The 21,104-nt window shown below is 32.7% G+C and overlaps 2 protein-coding genes across 2 annotated transcripts in view; one reads left to right on the forward strand and one right to left on the reverse strand.

Moving 5' to 3' along the window:
* Positions 1 to 60: 60 nt before the first annotated feature.
* LOC138324963 (mitochondrial substrate carrier family protein S-like) lies at positions 61 to 14,416 on the reverse strand. Its single transcript, XM_069270255.1, has 8 exons — positions 14,288 to 14,416; positions 10,893 to 11,046; positions 10,134 to 10,202; positions 9,194 to 9,256; positions 7,606 to 7,678; positions 6,644 to 6,691; positions 6,098 to 6,303; positions 61 to 5,162 (listed from the first exon to the last, which is right to left on the reverse strand). Exons 1-8 carry the CDS (start codon positions 14,343 to 14,345, stop codon positions 4,982 to 4,984), a joined length of 852 nt encoding a protein of 283 aa, XP_069126356.1. The 5' UTR covers positions 14,346 to 14,416; the 3' UTR covers positions 61 to 4,981.
* A 5,204-nt stretch (positions 14,417 to 19,620) lies between these two features.
* Positions 19,621 to 21,104, forward strand: part of LOC138326207 (uncharacterized) — a 37,120-nt gene continuing 35,636 nt past the window's right edge. The window contains exons 1-2 of the mRNA XM_069272333.1: positions 19,621 to 19,640; positions 20,357 to 20,520. Of these exons, the coding sequence (XP_069128434.1) occupies positions 19,621 to 19,640; positions 20,357 to 20,520 (184 nt within the window). The remainder of the gene's footprint in view (positions 19,641 to 20,356; positions 20,521 to 21,104) is intronic.

Genomic DNA, 21,104 nt, shown 5'->3' on the forward strand with positions numbered 1-21,104 from the left:
AATTTTTTTGAATGGTCAGTGAATTTGAAATGTAATGACAAAAAATACAAAAACCACAGATTATAAATTTTCTGAAATTGTATTTCATCACACATCAAATCTCTATATAGCACAACCTCCAAGGGAGTATCACTTATTGGTCTGTAACTACAAACACAGTTATAATTAATGTCCAATAAACCAATCACACACAAATAATAGTGTCTCCTTAAGGAAAGGCGCTGTCTGACACATGAATGTTTTGAAATTAATTTAGAATGTACAAGTGAACTGTCTAGCAAGAAATGTTCATGGTTACTGTAAAACAACTTTCTTTCACGTACAATTAATTTTTTGACCCAAGTAGATTCGTGAAAGGTTATTAACGCAAATGAATACCTATTTATTTATATTGATTTGACTTTCCATTCCATACCATGTTAATTCTCGCAAATTTGTTTTGAAACAAAAACCGCGAAAAATACAAAGCCGCAGGAGAAAGTTGGTTTACAGTACTTTGGAGATTTCAAAATATTTCTTAAAGAACAAAATTCATGGTTGGTCTAAAGGACATTGATTCCAAAAACATTAAAATAAATTTGTTGTTTTTATAATCGTAGTTCAACAGCAACCATGAAAACAAACGCAACAAACACTTCATTTTACAAAGTATCCTCTTGAACATTGAAAGAATATCCGTCGTAATTTTGTTTTATGATCTTGAAAATTTTATCATAATTCTAATCTATTGTGTCACATGAACAAATCACAATGGCTTTCACTTCTAGATATATATAGGCAGTTATCTGAAATGTTTTCAGAACACATTTCTGAGGTAATGTCAAATATTTTTTGTTTGGATAGAGTAAGTAAGTAAACAAACAAATATTACACTACTATAAACAAACACATTAAAACCAGTGTGAGAGGGGTATATCCTGCCATTAACTAGTCATATTTTGGGTATTTGAATAAAATTATCTTTAAACAAATTGTTATCAAAATCACATACAGAATTCAGGTATATGGCACTTTAAAACCTATCATACATTGATAATTTACCCTTGAACCAATACCACGCCAAATATATGTATACAGTACTTTAAATCTTTTAGAGTACATTCACCACACATACATGTATTTAAAAATCATTACCGGTAACGTTGACAACATTCCAGTAAAGTCTACTAAAAAAAAACATTTCATAAAACATGATATGTATACTTTATAATTGTAATCTGCAAACGAAACCTAACAAAAAATCTTAACAGATCCGTTAATTTTTTTTTCTCCGAATAACACCTTCAACCATTTTCATAAAACATACATAGCCATTTGATTATTCATACAGGAATATTAACATGTACTGTATATATAATACTTTAAAGGGAAAATGAATTATTAACTCGCACCCATTGTTTTGTAGGGAAAGGTGTAAGTACATAATGTATATAATATATAGATTTACAATTTAAATGCTATGGTAATATCAAGATAATAATATTTTCAACAGTTTATCACATTGAAGACATTAAAAAAAAAAAAAAAAAAAAAAAAATATCAAGGTATACATGTATAAGTATTAATCTCTGGAAACAGTGAACTGAAAATTCAAAAAGAGTTGATTTGTGCTATTGCAACAAAAACTAAAAAAAAAAAAAATACACAGAAGTTCATATACTGAAAGTTATAAAGTTCAATATAATATCGTTAAGTATATTAATATTAAGACTTGATCAATCATCGGTGACGAGGCAGCTCATGATGAATCACCAGAGCATCTTCCCAGTGTTCGGAGGTCCCAGGTTCAAGCCCCAGTCTAGCCACTACATTTTCTCCTCTCTTTATACTTCAGTATTGATAATATCAAATATAACATAAAAATAATCTCAAAGAATATTATCTCTCATTTTTTTTGAAAATTACAAGAATATGTATATATGCTTATTGCTTTAAATTTTCTAACCGTAGAAAGTAGGAGTATATATACCCTGTAACAGCTCAAAGAGAGTGAGATTACGAGAGTCGTTGCAGTTAACAAAGTTTCTCATTCACGTCAGATGATTTTAAATGCAAAAATAAAAGAACTTTAACAAGAAATGAAGAGGGAGGAAAACAGCTGAAGAAATATTCTGACCTACTCATATTACTTCATTGCTCTTATATAACAAAATATACAAGCTGACACTATCTGTATAAAAAGGATAACACAATCAAAGTAACGTTACAAGTAAAATGTATTGAATGATAGAAGAAAATAAGCAGATGAATATTTTTCTAACAAGAGAAATATTCGGATTTATAATATTCCAACAAGCTATTAAAAGGATCACACCACACGACTAAGAATATATCTTTACATACCGGTATGTAATAAGTATAATTGTACATATTTTTAAAGATTCAAGAAAAATCAAATACATCCATCAGATAAAACAATACTGCAATGTTATGTAAACACTGGAACATTCATGCATATTTACTAGATAAAAAGGGTTAATTGACAACTTAAGACTATGTACTTTTGAGACAAAACAATGAAATTCCAACAAAAAACTATTACAACCAAATAAACAGTTTGTGAGATAAATACCATCTGCTTTAAATATCATTTGAAAGTCTATTGCAATTGCATGATATAACCAACTGATTTCCTTAATCTTTCCACTTATTTATACCTAGTAAATATGGTAATATTTTTAGGCTAAACAGATCATATTTTATATTCATTTCATAATATATGTTTGGCCATTGAAAAATAAAGTATCATATAACTATGCATTTAATAACTTTTAATATATTAAGTTTGAAATATATGTCATAATTCAGACATCATATTTTAATTGCAACAAAAATATCAAATAACTAATCACTGTAGTTATACTCTATCAAAATTAGGGATATTTTATGTGAGCCGATAGCACTAAACCCATCAAATTTCAAATATTAAAATATACATTTTACTCACAATTCACAAAACTTTACACTATCTTAATAAATTAATGCCACAATCCTGTCTTTGGTGAGTTCTAGCTGTTTACCTACCGGTTCTATACATAATGTGTTGTTAGTATTATGACAGTGTCAAAAAAACAAGAGATCCCAGAGGGATCTTGGCGCCCACCAAAGATTGATCTATGTTTGACAATTGACAGATGGATCTTTTCTCTACTTTTCAAACTTTTAAACAGATCACTGCAGTACTTTCTGATACATAGTGGTAACAAACTTCAGCTACCAAAATCCGAGATGGCAGCCATCCTGTTGATCGATCAGTCCCAAAACACAATATGCACAAATAGCTCCCCAGGGGAACCTACATATGAAATTAATGAATGATCCCTTAAGTACTTTCTGAGAAATAGTGGTAGTAAACTTCAACCACCAAAATACAAGATGGTGGCCAGGCGACCATCTTGTTGACCGATCGGTCCCAAAACGCAATATGCACAGCTAGGGCCCTAGGGGCACATACAGATGTTTGAAAATGATCCCTTCAATACTTTCTGACAAATAGCAGTAACAAACTTCAACTATCAAAATCCAAGATGGTGGCCATGTTGTTTTCGCAATATGCACAACTGGGCCCTAGGGGAACATATATATGAAATTTGAGAACGATCTCTTCAGTACTTTCTGAGAAATAGCAATAATAAACTTCAAAATACCAAAATCCAAGATGACTGCCTGGCGGCCATCAGGTTGACCTATCAGTCCCAAAAAGCAATATGCACAATTAGGGCCTTTATTCTAAAAACAAAACAGAAAAAAATCTCAAAATTCAATAGTTAAAACACTACCACCAAAGGCATCAACAAGTAAAGTGCATTATTTAAACATAGAAAATATCATACATTTCTTTGTTCAAAGTAGGAATTTGAATTTTCCATTATAAAAACAATAAAAAAAATGTACCGAGTATAAAAAATTGAGATTTTCCAGTTATGAAAAGTAAAGCTGACAACAAGAACGTATATGAGAAGGATAAGTCACACTGGGTTTTGGGGTAGTCCAAGGCAGGCGCTTTTGTGTTTGTGCACTGGCCGTGATGTTGGGCGACGACTGATTTTCCTTTGATATCCGCCGGCGCAGCCTTTGATGAAGCTTTCGAGTGTGAGGGTTATCATCTTACTTTCTGAAGCGAGCTGTCATTTCATGAGCTTTTGTATTTTTAACGAAAATTTAAGACATATCCTCTACATCTTCCGTCCTAAAAGCAAGTGATAAACGTTGTGAAATTTAATAAACTTTACATTGGTCTTTCGTTTGATTCGATAAGGCAAGTATTTGTTGAGAAAATTTTTTTTATTCCCGGTTCAGAGGCGTCTTGCGTGGAGTTTACTAATGTAAAGAGACAGTCACGAATCCTTCTCACTTATAAATCCTTGATGACAAGTTGTACTAAAAGGTCTTAAATGTTTGGCAGTTAATGTAAAAGATCAAAAAAAAAATTATTTGTTGTCAAAACTAAAGCGGGAATCATGTGGGTATCATTTTGAAATAACTAGAACTGTCGTCCAGGAGGTCAACTTATAACACCCCCACCACCCAACCTCTCTTTTTGTAACAAAGGGGCATAACTCTGAAAAGGTGGAGATATCTTCAAATACATGTACTGGTACTACATTTAATGTTATTTCACACCTCCAGTCATAGTGACTTTTGAAAGACCTTGTTTCAAATATAACATTTTTAGTATTGTCTTTTTATTTACATTCACAGTTTTTCAAATAATACTGCTGCTATTACTATGATGATAATTCAGACTACAACGGTCGAAATGACCTGATAATAAGACTACCATAACCAGAACCAGCCAGTATAATAGTCACCAAACTTATACTAATATCTCTCTCTCCCTCTCTCTGAAGATAAATACCTGAGTACAATATATGTATTGTGGAATGTTTAAAACTTTGACAATATTTTGATTATTTCAAAACATAAAAATAAATTTAGAGACTACAATCTCCATCAACCCTAATTTCTGATATAAGCTGCTTCAGGAGTCTCGCAGTCCCATTTGGGAAACCTTTTTCTGTGCGTACGACATCACAATCATGCTTGTTCCGTTGGCCAAGAAGCTACGAATTGTCCCGGGCATGATTCCACGATATAAGGCAAAGAATCCACCCCTCTCTCTCACAACGAACTTCATCCTCTGTAATACTGACATTTGTTTACTGAAAGAAACAAGTCAAATTCAGTTATAATTTGACATCATCAAAATGAACATTCCATAGGGCGGCGCATGGTAGCAAAGTGGTTAAGATGTCCCAACATATTACCACAAGCCATCCACTTTTGGGTCGCAAGTTTGAATTCCATGTACAATGTAGGGCAGTTGCCAGGTACTGACCGCTGGTCGGTGGTTTTTCTTCGGGTACTCTGGCTTTCCTCCACCAACAAACCTAGCATGTCCTTACATGAGCCTGGCTGTTAATGGAACGTTAACTAATAAAACCGAACCAAGTCAATACTCATTTGAAGCCATACAGAATCAAATGAAAGATAGTTATAATTTTACAAATGGAAGATTCTGATAAAGATCATCATATCTAAGGAAAGTTTAAATCTATATATAATAGCTAAAATAGGTCACATTGGTTGATTATCAACCTTGACTTTATTCTCAATAATCAAATATCCAAGATGCTTGATTGATTGATCAAGACTATTTCAGGCACATTGGGCCTCTTTATGTAATTAACAATGAGGTTCATATGATTTGAACTGTTGTCCATCATAGATAGTTAACTGGATTTTATTTCATTTAATGTCATATTACATAAACAGCTATGCTTATATAAGGACTTTCCAGGCCTTAGGAGGTGGGGGTAAGTTGGAGTACCAGGAGAAAATTACAGACCTATGTTCAGTATCTGGCATTGGCTGGCAAATGTCCTATGTGGGTTTTGGGCTCATAACCCAGAGATGGAGGAATAGTAATATATTACAAAACTTTCACCACTAAGCCCTAACTATAGCCAGACATCCATTAACCCATTCACACCTAAAATTTTATAATGGACTGTCCGAAGCCTTGAAGTAGAAGAGTCCAAATGTGACTTCAGGGGTGAATAAGTTAATAAACATAATTTAGTGATATGTTACTCACTTTCCATAGTCAGTCTGGACCTGACATTTCATGTATTCTAGAGGCCACACTATCCACCAGGCTGCAGTGGCAGCAAGCCCAGAGGTGAGAAAGGGACCGAGAATCGGCTGCTTGAAGAGATCGGGGAAATGTCGCCGGATGGAATCCACCAACATGAAGTAGGTTGTCATTAGTCCTATTGTCCTAGCCCAGGTAATTCCAAAACCCTACAGATGTGAAGTGGTAAAATCATAAAAAAAAATAACAGTTTTATGGGAAAAACTTTGATGTTTTACTGATTTTCTTCTAGTCACTTAAGAAATAACAAATGTAGTATTTTTTCATATCATCTAGTTTTAGCATTCTGTTAGATAAACAGAGACATCCGAACTCAATTCAAATATTACTTTGTAATGAAAATTCCATGTGTTATGAAGTTTTCATTAACTTCAGTTTAAATTTTATATTAAGGTTACCGGTAGCCAAAAATCAATAACAAAGCTTATAAGCCAAGCTGTCTATTGTAAATGGTCAATAAAATATTTTCCTTTACATGTGCCTACTCACAGTGTAAACTTTTCGTAGCTGCCAAGTCTGTTGTGTCTGCCGTCTCACCTTTAATCATTACAGATCATTATAAGATTATTATTGATTAGTGCAATTAGTGCATACAAACACACATCAAATCTCACTATCAGTGATACATTTGAAGCCAGACAACTTATGAATAGTTTTCCTATTTGTTTGCGGTTTCTATTTCTGACTCAAGATATTTAAACATATTATCCAGCTAAATATGACATGTACATGTATCGGGTAAAAGAATTGCATGATTATGTTAATATAGTATGACAATCACTAATCTAATAAAATAATTGTTCACTAACAATGTTAAAAATTTTAAAAAAATCTTATACCACTGTTGTAAAAGTTGGACATGTTGAGAAAATGGATTTCAAATATCTTTTATGATTTAACTCTTAGTACAGTGACGTTTAACTCAATTTTAAACAATACATTTTTTGTCCATTTTACCAAAGTAAAAGTTGAAATGTTCATAAATACCGGTAAATGATATGGGTCAAGGAAGTAATATCAACAGTTATTTTCCATATAACACTGGATCCTTATAGACATATGTCTGTATTACGAATATTACAAATTACTTAATTAAAGTAGTAAATATATGGCAAAAAAGTAATTCAACAGTGTGGACAGAAGATAGTGCACACTGTTAGAATCACTTCTTTGCCCTATAAATATATGATATATCATAACATACATATCATATGGTCATATCAAAAACAAGACATCATACATACAGTAAATAATGGTTAAAACGAACACGTTAAAAACAAATTCATGGTTGTAACATAGTCATTTTTATTCCCCATCAAGGTTTCTCTAAGATACCTGTAATAAATATATAACAAACTATGCTTATAACGAAGTGGTTTATTTGGTCCCCAGAGGTTCGTTATAACCGTGTTTTACTGTAATGAAATATTGGTTTCTGCTGTTACATTTACCTTTGCATATTCGAGTGGTGTCTCTATGATGGCTCGGGAAGTGGACGCTATAACACCAGCACCTACCACTCGCCTTAAGATAAAATGTGGAGATAGGGATAAAGTAAATGTGGAGATAGGGATAAAGTAAATGTGGAAATAGGGATAAAAAATAGGTGGATATAGGGATAAACAAAATATGGATATAGGGATAAACAAAATATGGATATAGGGATAAACAAAATATGGATATAGGGATAAACAAAATATGGATATAGGGATAAACAAAATATGGATATAGGGATAAACAAAATATGGATATAGGGATAAACAAAATATGGATATAGGGATAAACAAAATATGGATATAGGGATAAACAAAATATGGATATAGGGATAAACAAAATATGGATATAGGGATAAACAAATTATGGATATAGGGATAAACAAAATATGGATATAGGGATAAACAAAATATGGATATAGGGATAAACAAAATATGGATATAGGGATAAACAAAATATGGATATAGGGATAAACAAAATATGGATATAGGGATAAAGAAAATGTGGATATAGGGATAAAGAAAATGTGGATATTGGGATAAACAAAATATGGAGATAGGGATAAACAAAATATGGATATAGGGATAAACAAAATATGGATATAGGGATAAACAAAATACGGATTTAGGGATAAACAAAATATGGATATAGGGATGAAGAAAAATGTGGATATAGGGATAAAGAAAATGTGGATAAGAAAATGTGGATTTTTCGGAAAAAGAAAATGTGGATATTGGGATAAAGAAAATGTGGATAAAGGGATAAAGAAAATGTGGATAAGTAAATGTGGATTTTTTGATAAAGAAAATGTGAATATAGGGATAAAGAAAATGTGGATATAGGGACAAAGAAAATGTTAATATAGGGATAAAGCAAATGTGGATAAGAAAATAAGGATTTTTCGGATAAAGAAAATGTGGATATAGGAATAAAGAAAATATGGATATATGGATACAGAAAGGATGGATATAGGGAAAAAGAAAATGTGGATAATGGGATAAAGCAAAGGTGGATATAGGGATAAAGCAAATGTTGATAAAGGGATAAAGAAAATGTGGATATAGGGATAAAGCAAATGTTGATAAAGGGATAAAGAAAATGTGGATATAAGGATACAGAAAGGATGGATATAGGGATAAAGAAAATGTTGATAAAGGGATAAAGCAAAGGTGGATATAGGGATAAAGCAAATGTGGATATATGGTAAACAAAATCTAAGCAAAGATATGACTTTACTGAAATCAACTACAGTAAACCAATGTTCTTACTTTATCTCAGCGAAATCAATATCTTCTACAGTTCTTGTACAATTAGATTTAAGGGTACATAGATTTCCATTCAATTTTAAATCATCAAAAAGTAAATCTCCATGGAGTTACTTTGAAAAAGAAATTGAGAGATTAAGAAGCAGCGAAATAAAGCTAGCTTACAGTATAAATTATTATAATTAATCAACATGTCTTGTAATCAAGATATGAAGTGAGTATTATGTGTTTTAGTCACAAAAGATCATAACTTTACTTTCACTATATCTTTTGTACTTACAATTGTAACCCAGCGAGTCCTGGAATCTCATGTCTACCGACAGGACTGTCAAAGTATGTGTACCTACAACATATGAACATTAGCTCTATTAAGGAACAACTTGGTTTTGGGAGACCTATAATACATGTACATGAACATGTAGATTGTTTGCTGTATATGAGCAAAGAGTTTTTGACTGAAGAAGTATACTAGAAGGGGTCGCGGTGGCCGAGTGGTTAAGATGTCCAGACAAATTGCCACAAGCCCTCCACCTCTGGGTACCAAGTTCGAATCCCATGTGGAGCAATTGCCAGGTACTGACTGCTGATCAGTGGTTTTTCTTTGGGTACTCCAGCTTTCCTCCACCAATAAACCTTGCATGTCCTTAAATGACCCTAGCTGTTAATAGGATGCTAAAGATGCTCCACCGCCGACTGAGCTTAAATGCTATTCATCATTTGAACAATAATTATTGTTTAATCATGTGTATATATGTCTAATTAACACAAAAATAATATATAATAATTTATTTTACCTTTGGTGCATGTGCAATCAGTACTTCATTCTATATAGGATATAGTCCCATGGAATTTTTTTGGGATGCAATTAATTATTTTTTATATTTTCAACTTTAAGTAAAATTATAAGCTCAGACTTCTCAATAATGGTAATGGTGTAAAGTAAGTAACTTTTATGACTGAAGAAAAATACTAAATTGTCTGTTCCTGTTTTGGATAGAGAAAAAATACCATTTGTCAGCGGTGGAGCATCTTTAAACTAACACAAACAGCATACTTGTACCAGTATTTTGAGTCTAGCACAAAATATGGTAACTACAATATCTTTGATTAACATTATATTGAAATATATGTGGAAGTTTTTAATTAATCATTTTTATTTCTCTCTTTGAAATACTGATTCTTAAAAAATTTTTGTAACCTTGTAAACAATTGTAACCTACATAGCTTCAAACACAGCAAACTGAGTTGACCTGTAAATCCCAGATCCCCAAAGAGGTGGTATGCATCCCCTGTGGAAAGAAAAAAAATAAAAAATGTACATTTATATGACTAGCTCTTATAAAAGATAAGTTCATGTATGTATTAAAACATTTTTTTAAAGAGTATTTTTCTTTTGTATGATGAAGATGACTCTATACTCAGTATTGAACAGTCTACTCATTTCTAACAGTGGCCCTAGGCTCCATGATGTATAAATATTTCATAAAATTACCAAGCAATATTCAACAGAATTCCACTAACAATTCAGTAATTCACACCATAAAAACAATCCTGTTAAACAAAACAAAAAATTTGTTTTTCTTTTGTGAACGAATCATTTCAGAATATTTTTACATGTAATTCAACATTAATTTTAAAAAAAATATTTGTTTTTTTAAATGACTACTATCCCCAGTTGGAGCACAGGGACTTGGCACAAATTTCCATCAAACTTTTAATATATATATATATGGGTGTGTATGTATTATAATGCACATCATCTGTGGTAAGTCCCTGTGCTGCAGAATCATATTTATGATTACACACCACTGTAAACTCTATGTACATATGTACAGATGGCACTAGTACCTCAAACTGAAGAGCAATACACAAATTAAACCTCAGCTATCCTCCAGCATCATTGTGTCATTGAAAACAATTTTTAATGCTTCATGTGCAATAAAAAAACCAGAACAACCATTAAAATATGTCATACAAACCTGTACAACCCAATGACACCCTGTGTACGTAGTGTCTTTGACAGGGTCTGAAACATGTTAGTTTTCTCATAGCCAACCTGTCCCTGCATCTTGGTTTTAATGGTATCAAAGGGATGGCCCACACAAGTGTTGGTGAGGCCATACAGTACTCCCACTGAAATAAATATGTTTTAGAACTGTTTATTTTGATATAATGACATATGGTATAGCAAATACAGTGTATAGATCTATATACAATTGTAAAACATAAAAGAAGCATCTTTGGAAATTCATAAGTAAATCTAGTTAGTTACTAGTAAACAGACACAAAAGCTGGTAATTATACTAATATCAGACTGCATCCTTACCAATTGCAGCATGCAATACAATATAGAATACATGTTTTATTATTTTTACATATTTTCTTAAAGATGCTCCACCGCTGACAAATGATATGTTTTCACTATTAAAAACAGGAGCAGACTATTTAGTATTTTTCTTCAGTTACAAAAGTTACTTACTTTACACCATTTCCACCATTGAAAAATTTGAGCTTCTAATTTTACTTCAAGTTAAAAATATGAAAAATAATCAATTGCATCCCCAAAAAAATTCAGAGTCACTATATCCTATATGGAATGAAGTACTGATTGCGCATGTACCAAAGGCAAAATAAATTATTTTATATATTATTTTTTGTGTTAATTCGACTATTATATACACAATTAAACACCAAGTATTGTTCAAATGACGAATATCATTTATGCTCTGTTGGCGGTGGAGCATCTTTAATGATATGACCAGAAAAATATGATTTAAGTAGTAGTACATGGTAACACAAATTTGCTGTTTTTTGTGGTCAACCATGTAGAGCGAGTGTCCATATTTTCCAATTTTTTACTTGTTTTTCCAAGAGTAAATTTTTATTGTTTTTATAAGAGATACAATTAACAGTCTAAATGAAAGGTTCCCCATATTCATACAATATTTGATTACTTACAAAAGTATGAATACAATTTTTTTGGTATGAATAGGGTTACAATACCTCCCGATTTCAGTTACCGTTTTTCCCGTAGGGTGTCCATATTTCACCATTTTGGTAAATAATGACGATTCAAATGTAGATATACAAATTGATAATTGCATGCACTGTCAGATAATTATTAAATAGGCCCCTCATTCATTAACACTATGTGGAATCAGACACAATCAACAACATTTAAACAATATTTTCTATCATGTCAATCTCTTTGATACCCCCAAAGGAAGTTGTCGCCCTTTTTAAAAACCATACTAGAAAAAGGGTCTGACTACAGATGTTGAATTTTATTGCTTGAATATTGTTATGAAGATTATCTTCCTTTCTTACTGATACATTGTACGCACTGTGCTGCTCATCTAATGCCATGATTACCAAATTATCACTTGTTATCATAAAAATTGCGAAATTTGGACCCCGGTGAAAAAAGGACACTCGCTAGATATAGGTTACAGTAGCCCAAGATACTCTGGCCCATAGCGCAATGCTATATCACAAGGTGGAACTCGCCAACACTGTTTGGTATTGGGTCATGTCATCTCCAATTTAAACTGACCTCCGAGATGCCTCACTTACCTTGGTTTTTTCAACAAATGAATAATTATCAACCCGAATTTAGCAATCTGTCAAGATTAGAGGCGATTTGCCTATTATGAGAAAATGGCAACGATGAGGAGGAATATTTAAAGTTGCGTAATGGAAACTACTGTATAATATAATGTGCATGCATGATAAAATGGATTGCTGTGGGTCGATAAATTATTAATTTGTTGAAAAGACCACGTTTAGTGACGCTTCTCGGTGGTAATGTTTTGTAAACAGTCTCAATCGGAGATGACCTGGCCCGATACCAAACGGTGTCGGCGAGTTCCACCTTTTGACATAGCACTGCACTCTGGCCCTACACCAGATATCCATTTTTCAAAATGACTAAGTCTGGTGTCATGGCCAGAGTATCTCGGGCTAAGGTTACAGTAACTTAGACCTACTGAGTACAGTCTTACTTGTTACTGTTGTTAACGTCATGTTACCCAAATTGGCACGCTACCCAAAATGGCACACTTTTTGATAATATTGCTTCCGTTTTAATTCACTTTGGAAATTTTCTTTCAGCTGTTGCTATAATTATTCCCTGATCATCATGAAATACTTTAATGGTGATATTTCCACATGACCATAGCTATGAGGGATTTTGTTCAGCTATAAACTTGAGAAAATACCTAAAATCAAGTGTTACGGTAAATATTGCCCCGTGCGATGACTCTAGTTTTCCACTTTTCGCTCGATAGTCTGTTCTAAAAAGTGTGGAAATGGTATAAACTATGCCTAGAACACAAATTCAATCAATTTAGTTGTCAGTTACTTGGTAGTTTCGTAGTTCAGAGCTGTTTTATCCTCAGTAAATGTTGATTTTCTAGTATGGAGATTTTTCATCTGCGATAATGTGCGCATGCGAAATGAAACAAATGTGCGCTCGAATAGCACTTATACATCCAAGAGTTACTTCCCTTATGCCATTTATATGCTTATTTAACAGTAAAACACACACAAAGCTTAAAAGGGCAAAATATGCTTAAATATTGTCGTAAAAATTATGTAAGAAAGGTAAGTGATAACCATAAAGATGAAATTTTACCTGCGTAATGGCTACATTGATTTTGACGTCAATCATCCAAATAATACATATGGAGAAAAGTGTTCAATGGCATTAATTATTGATTTTTTGTATTGTAGTTTCAATATAAGTCAAATCATATTTGAAATATTCCGATATTTTTTCTATGCTCACTGTTTTTACCTGGGTGTGCCAATCTGGGTACCCGCACCTGGTTGATAGCAGGTGCGTTCCAGACCTGTATCCAAGGATGCTATTTATGGAAACACGTGCAGAAAGAATTCCAAACATAGACCAACAGACAAATGATAGGCTCTATTTGTAAGATTGATACAAAAATTGGAATTATATTGCAATCAGAAAAATAGATGCTTAAAAATAAGAAAAATGTGTGCCAATCTGGGTTACATGACGTTACCCATGCAAGTGTACTGTACAGTAGGCCTACTCATGCAAGTTACAAATTGAACCTTAATAATCAAAATAGCATAACAACCTTTATGGAAACACGTGCAGAAAGAATTCCAAACATAGACCAACAGACAAATGATAGGCTCTATTTGTAAGATTGATACAAAAATTGGAATTATATTGCAATCAGAAAAATAGATGCTTAAAAATAAGAAAAATGTGTGCCAATCTGGGTTAGTTGTCGTTATTAAGTGTGACCCCATGCAAGTGTACTGTACAGTAGGCCTACTCATGCAAGTTACAAATTGAACCTTAATCAAAATAGCATAACAACCTTTATGTTTGATTTACCTCCTAAACCAATGGCACCTTCCTTCACCCAATGAGCCCTCTCTTCGTTGTGTGTCATCTTGATTTCCCTAAATCTCAATCAACCCCAAACCTATGTGTTGTTTTCCTACCTGCACTAGACGTTTGAAGGTCTGGTCTGCCGAACGCTTAAATGTCAAGCACAGATCGATTGGGGAAAATTCAAGCGTCAAGAAGAAAAAACTCTTGTCGTTGATTGGTCGAAATTGGAGGTGTGTAATGCCACTTTCACTTTCACATCTACCTTCCGCGGGAAATTTAATCGCTATAGACCTACCTATTATAAATAGGCATGTTTGTTAACGGAGGGCTTGACTTAAATATCTAAAGACATGTTAAGGGTGTAAATAAAGCATACTATGGTGTAGTATTAGGAAAACTGAGCATAATTTTAGCGATTTTTTTTTATCTAATCGTACATAAGGGGGTAATGCAAACAGTCCAACGAGGAAAACTATTTACGGAACAGAACTTTGCTGAATCCTGTAGAGGATTCCTGAAACACTTGTCATAGGAATAGGATGTATGTCATATATATATTTGTATTGAGTACATATATACTCGTATACATATATACTTATGTATAGGAGAAACACCTCAAGGCCCAAAGGGCCGAGCATTGTTCATTATCTTGACTTATCTACAGTTTGAGGTGTTTCTCTTACTTAAAACATGGCACTCTGATGTACAGTGCTAACAATGGCTATTGTGTAACTAATCTACAGCTACAGGTAAGGCCTTCAACCACTTTTGACACTGAACATGTAAGCACAGTAATTGTTGCATCGCATGAATTTTTTCATGAAATTCCATACCAATTATATTACCAGAAAAAATTTTACGGTGAGTTTGAGTTCTCTTCATTCTGAGTGGAGCAGTACAAGAGGCAACATAGCAGACTGTGCAGATCAGATCTTTACGAAGTCAAACTATCTAAAATGTTTATCAAATCTCCAATAAGAGAGTTTATTTTGTGATATGTTAATTCAACTGCTCTTTATGTCAGAGGCAGACCATTCACTTGGATATAACTTGTCGGAAATTCACAAGATATGGAGGATAAGCATGGAAACGTATTAATTTTGAATATACCGCTCTACATTATGAAATGAAGAATATGATTGGTCCTAAAACATAATATCAAAATTTAGTGGATTCTTAAGGAAACTACGTTGAAATTCAGTGAAAATGGCAAAGTGATGAAAGAAAGCTTAAAATTTCAAATTTGTTCATTAGGCTTTGTGTGATTCTTGCATAAGGAATTATACCGAAATTATTCAATTCGGAAAACGTGGATTTAAGGATGTACTCCTCTGAGAAGTCACAATTTTCTTGTATTAAACTTTTTTCTCATATAGATTTTTGGAAATAGGAGTTCATACCATAAAAGAAAATGGAAGAAAAATCATATGTCCGTGTGCTCGTTTTTAAGCTATTGTCACTCCAAGATACCTAGTTGGCAAAATATTGGATTTTAAGGGAATTTTGCCGTTTTGACCATATACACAAGAGATTAAAGCCATAATTTCCTAATGAGGTGTTTGATATTTATGGATGTTTGTAGAATTTATTTTCTAGTAGTCTTCTTTAAAAATATACCAGTTTTGATTAATAAGATTAATATTTTTTCTCAGAATAACAACATATGCTACCCCTACCCCTTAATTTTGAGCTACGAAATGCACCATTTTCAGTCATTTTTGCCAAATTTAACCCTTTATAGATAACGTTCTGGTATTGAACTTTTGTTAATATTTTACATATCAGTAAGGAAAGGGTTGTTCTTTCTAGATCAGACAAAAAAATCGGGGGTCCGTGTGCTTACTTTTTTGCCGTATTTGAATATTTGTTATTTTTCAGTTTTTTAGAGTAAACAATAAAAGTGCTCAAATTACTATTAAATGTAAAAATAAAGTGACAAAAGCGTATAATTTCACATATTAGTGCTCAATATTTTAATTACCACGAACCTAGTAAAGATTTACAGAAAAAATTAAAATTAGCTCGATACAGCTAAAAGTGCTGGCGCAGTGATGATTTGAGTAAAAACAGTTTCAGTAAAAAAAGGTAAAACTGTGGCTCTACTCAAAGCGAAAAAAGACACAGTTTCAAAATGGCTGCCAAATGGGCCATTTCTTAAAATCGCCGTATAAAAAATTCGACTAAAAATAGAAATGTAATTTTTTGACAAAATTTGCAACTGGCAACTTGCTAGATATTGATAAATTGTATTTGAAAATCTCATAACTTCTTTGATTTTTGTCGAAATGAGACTTCAACGGGATTAAAACCTCAGAAATGAGACAATTACCAGTGAAATTATTAGGAAATACACCGAAAGCATTCATTCAATTTTCAAAGAAAGAAAGTACACATTTCTATTTAAAATCAAAACATCGTTGTTGGAATGCCTGTGCTGTCGAAATATTAAAGGGACAATTCATTCTACGAGAACATTAAAATTTGTATATATATCGGAAAACCCCCAGTTCTAATGGAAATTAGATCAGTCGGTTTTACTGTGATATGTCTGAAAATCCTATGGTGGTGAAATGCGTGTGAAATGTTCAAACTCACTCGCTGTCCGCCATTACATATTGTGGTCGAATATCTTGTATGCCGAACCCAGTCCCTTGCTCGTAGAGTAATGCTACTTTTGTCTAGAACAGCTCAAATTGCTCTGACAGAAGCGTGTTTACCCTATTAGGTGAATTGTCTTGCCTAAAAATCATTATATCACCTCCACAGTGGTTATGTAGTTCATTTGTTTAACGTGCGTGACTTTGGCTCGGATATTGGTACAGCGTACATTTTGTACCTGCTTAATCGTATTGATCAACGATTTGTAATTACAACGGTATCAATTAAAATACTAAACAATGACGTGGAATTTGTCAATATACTGGGTTAAATGTTTCATAAGAAATGTAGAACAATACATTTATGCCATATTTTGCTTCTTGGTTATGTAAAAGAATTAGCGTGAGTGAATTGTCCCTTTAAAGAGTCTTGATTTTCAACACAAGGAGTAATTTTATGCGTTGTGGTTGATGTGATTGGATTTATGCCGATGTCCACGAATCAATATATCAAACAGAAAATATGTAATAATATGTATTGTTGAAGTTTTCTATTACATTTATGTTGAATTTGATTGCATCTACTTGTTATCTATCTGTCCAATTTTACAATGCTGTATAGTGAGATAAAACATGGCTATGATGTCATCTTTTGTTGTCCCCAGTACTTTATTTAGACTATTGTTCAAGTACTTGTTCTATCTGTAGATTAATAGACCTTTCACTGTACATTAGTTTACCTGTAGCTGTAGATTAGTTTCAGTTTAGTCTAATCTACAGTTCCAGGTAAACTAATGTACAATGAAAAGTAGAGAGTAACGCTACTGAATTGACATATATGCACAAGTAAATTGTAAAGCTAGCTTGCTCTGATTGTGTGGTGACGCCATGTAAACTGTATTGTAACTTATAGTATTTTGGGAAACCTCACACACGGAAGTTTAATAACATGATTATGATATCTACAACTACGCACAGTGTAAGTACTGACATTTTCGATCTTTATTCAATATAGTAACCCCGAAGTATGTATAGACATTATCTGTGAAAAACGTCATTGACCTTTGTGTCCATTTTTAAAACAATACCCATTACTTATAGGGTGATACCGATATTGAAATAATACCAGAAAATCAAGGACGTCCTAAACTGTACATAGCTCTATCTCTTATATGAATGGATCGGTTAATGCTGTATACATTATCCTGATAACAATAACAGTTTAAAATTGCATTAAAAGTTTAAGAAACTGCTGATTTAAGGTAGATGTATTGTGAACATGGTAACAAACATTTTGTCTCTCTGTAATTGTGTAACGAAATAAGGCACTAATTACTTGCGTTAATTAATGGTTTAAAAAGTTGGGGTTTTTTTGGTAGAAATATGACGAATGTAAATTGGTCTGATATTGGTATGGACTGTAAAGTGCACACATTATACCTTGGCCGAAAAATAGCCATGCTAAACAAACTAAACAGCTGATTATTCAAAGTTACGAAGGTCACGATATATGTATAACGCACAGGACCTGGCACGAAATATTTTAACCAACAGTATACATATATATATTATAGTATAATATATATGTATACTGTTGGGTAAAATTTTTCGTGCCAGGTCTATGTGGTCAAGATTAGAATGCAACTGATATTAATTTGCAGTATTTGCATTTGTTCTATTTTAAGATTTAGTTAGGAAATGAGAAAGAAATATAGAAAGTACATTTGGGATTTCCAGGAAAAAGTCGCCCTCGGAAACCTGTCTAAACTTCATAACGCTCCGTATATCAGACCGTAGGCTGATTAATGTGTAGGTAACCTGCGATGGGAAAGAGCAGTCCATTCTGAGAGGCGACATTGAAATAAGAATGTTTTTAAATTCATTCCCTTGGAGATCATGGCTTTTGACGGTTGACCAGAAACACGCCAGTTAGATAGTGAGTCTTTTTAAAAACAAGTTAATAGCAAGATGGTGACTTGATCAGATGATTCATTTCCCAGACGAAGGCTACGCAGTTGAAAATTTGGAGCAGAGGCAGTTATTATGAACACAAGTGACACTTCGTCCTGTACTAATCTTAGCCTTTTAGGTAGACCTCCGAATTTTCTATGAGGTTTGTTGCTATGGACTATATTGATATTCCTGTAATATTTACCATTTCTACACAAACGATAGGAGCATCAATGCAAAGTAAGTATCAAAGTTTAAATATGGTATATATATATTTATACTGCAAAGTAAGTATCAAAGTTTAAATATGGTATATATATATTTATACTGCAACTTTGTTACGATGAACTCAATTCATCCTTAAGTGTACAGTAAATTCTACTGAAAGAAAAACTTTCTTATCTAAATACAAAATTAACTCTTATATTCACGGACTATGAAAATTAAGTAAAGTTATTGTCATCTAATCTAATGAACCACAATTTCTGCAGGATTTGGGCCTCTTTATTAAAAGTCGTTTGAAATAAGGAATGCGGGCTTGCTGAATGCATAAGTTGTTTTTGTTTATTATTATTGTTTGATACACGGAAAGTTATCTTTACTAATTTGCTATCGATCCTTGTTTGTGGATGTTAAAATACAAATAAAAATGTATTGTTTCATAAATGATACATCTGCAAAAAATGTGTCGTGTCTTTTATTTGTTATCAACCTTCTTTTATAGAATTTTTATCATACGTGGGGATAGTGAATAACGAAAGTGTTGATTTTTCCACAATATTCTGGATGGCTTCACGTGAAGACTGGTTTGTTAGCATCAAAAAGGTCCTTTTTCGTCTTGTGTAATGGCCGATTAAATTACTATGACGAGTGAGTATTCTATATTCCTATGAAATTAGCAGTTACATAAATTAATATTATCACATCCAATAATGTATAGTTTATTTAAAGATGCTCCACCGCTGACAAATGGTATTTTTTCACTATAAAAACAGGAGCAGGCGATTTAGTATTTTTCTTCAGTTACAAAAGTTACTTTATTACCACCATTGAAAAGTTTGAGCTTCTAATTTTACTTTAAGTTAAAAATATGAGAAATAATTAATTGCACCCCGAAAAAAATCTGTGTCACTAAATCCTATATGGAATGAAGTACTAATGGCGCATGCACCAATGGCGAAATAAATTATTATATATTAATTTTTGTGTTAATCAGACATACATATACACGATTAAACACCAATTATTGTTCAAATGATGAATATCATTTATGCTTTGTCGGCGGTGGAGCATCTTTAATTGTTTAACACCAGTTATGATAACATATACACTGTAATAATGTAGGAAAAAAACTTTTTTGAACCTAAATATATTGTGTATTGTGATTAAAAAAACCCATTTACAATCTATAAAATTAATGTACTTTTTATTTACAAATTCAAGCTCTCCTTTATCTGATATGTACGAAATATGAATACCATCCCATTGAATATTAATAATCTGCTTAAATATAATTTTTCAGGGATTGGAGAAAAACATTCCACAGTGGTTATGTCAATCAAAAAAAGGATAAGTTCGAGGTCATCCCGGTTGGTAGCCGATCCTTTACAATAGATGGACTTACACTGAAAGCCGATAATGAGGCTAGTAGGGACAGATGGATTCGGGAGCTTGAACATGCTGCAGGTAAAACAGTACATCTTTTCCTTCTTTATTTCTTGACGCACGAATATGTAAATTGCTTGAATTGTTTATTTAGACAATAGTCATAGCATCCTCGATACTCCAGGGGTTACTATCACTGTCGTGATATCCAATCTTTGCCTATGCTATAGAATAGAAAAAAATAACGCAGTTCAGTAGAGAAAAAAACTGACCCAATACGGACCCAGAGACTTCCTTTGTAGAATACAGAGACAACGACGTGTTTTGATGTACACCAAAATTACCAAACTACCTTCCCATCTATTGCCACACACGTAACCTTTAGTTTTACTGTGATATATTGCAAGGGAGGATATATAAATTACAGTGATAATAACTCATTGGAGTACCAAGGATGTAGTTATAGTTAAAGGGCAACCTTTCTGTGTACTCTTATATTTCTATCTTAATAACAAATGTAATTAAAATCCAGTTTATTTCGTCAAAACAGTTGGTTGTGTTCAGAAATTTTTCACAATTGATTATTTACGTTTAACACATTATTTTTTTCAAAGTAAATTATCGTGTCGTAGTCAAATTGCTGAGTGAATGTACGACCCGCATTT

This window comes from Argopecten irradians, chromosome 6 (genome assembly GCF_041381155.1).
Source record: "Argopecten irradians isolate NY chromosome 6, Ai_NY, whole genome shotgun sequence".
Taxonomy (NCBI): domain Eukaryota; kingdom Metazoa; phylum Mollusca; class Bivalvia; order Pectinida; family Pectinidae; genus Argopecten; species Argopecten irradians.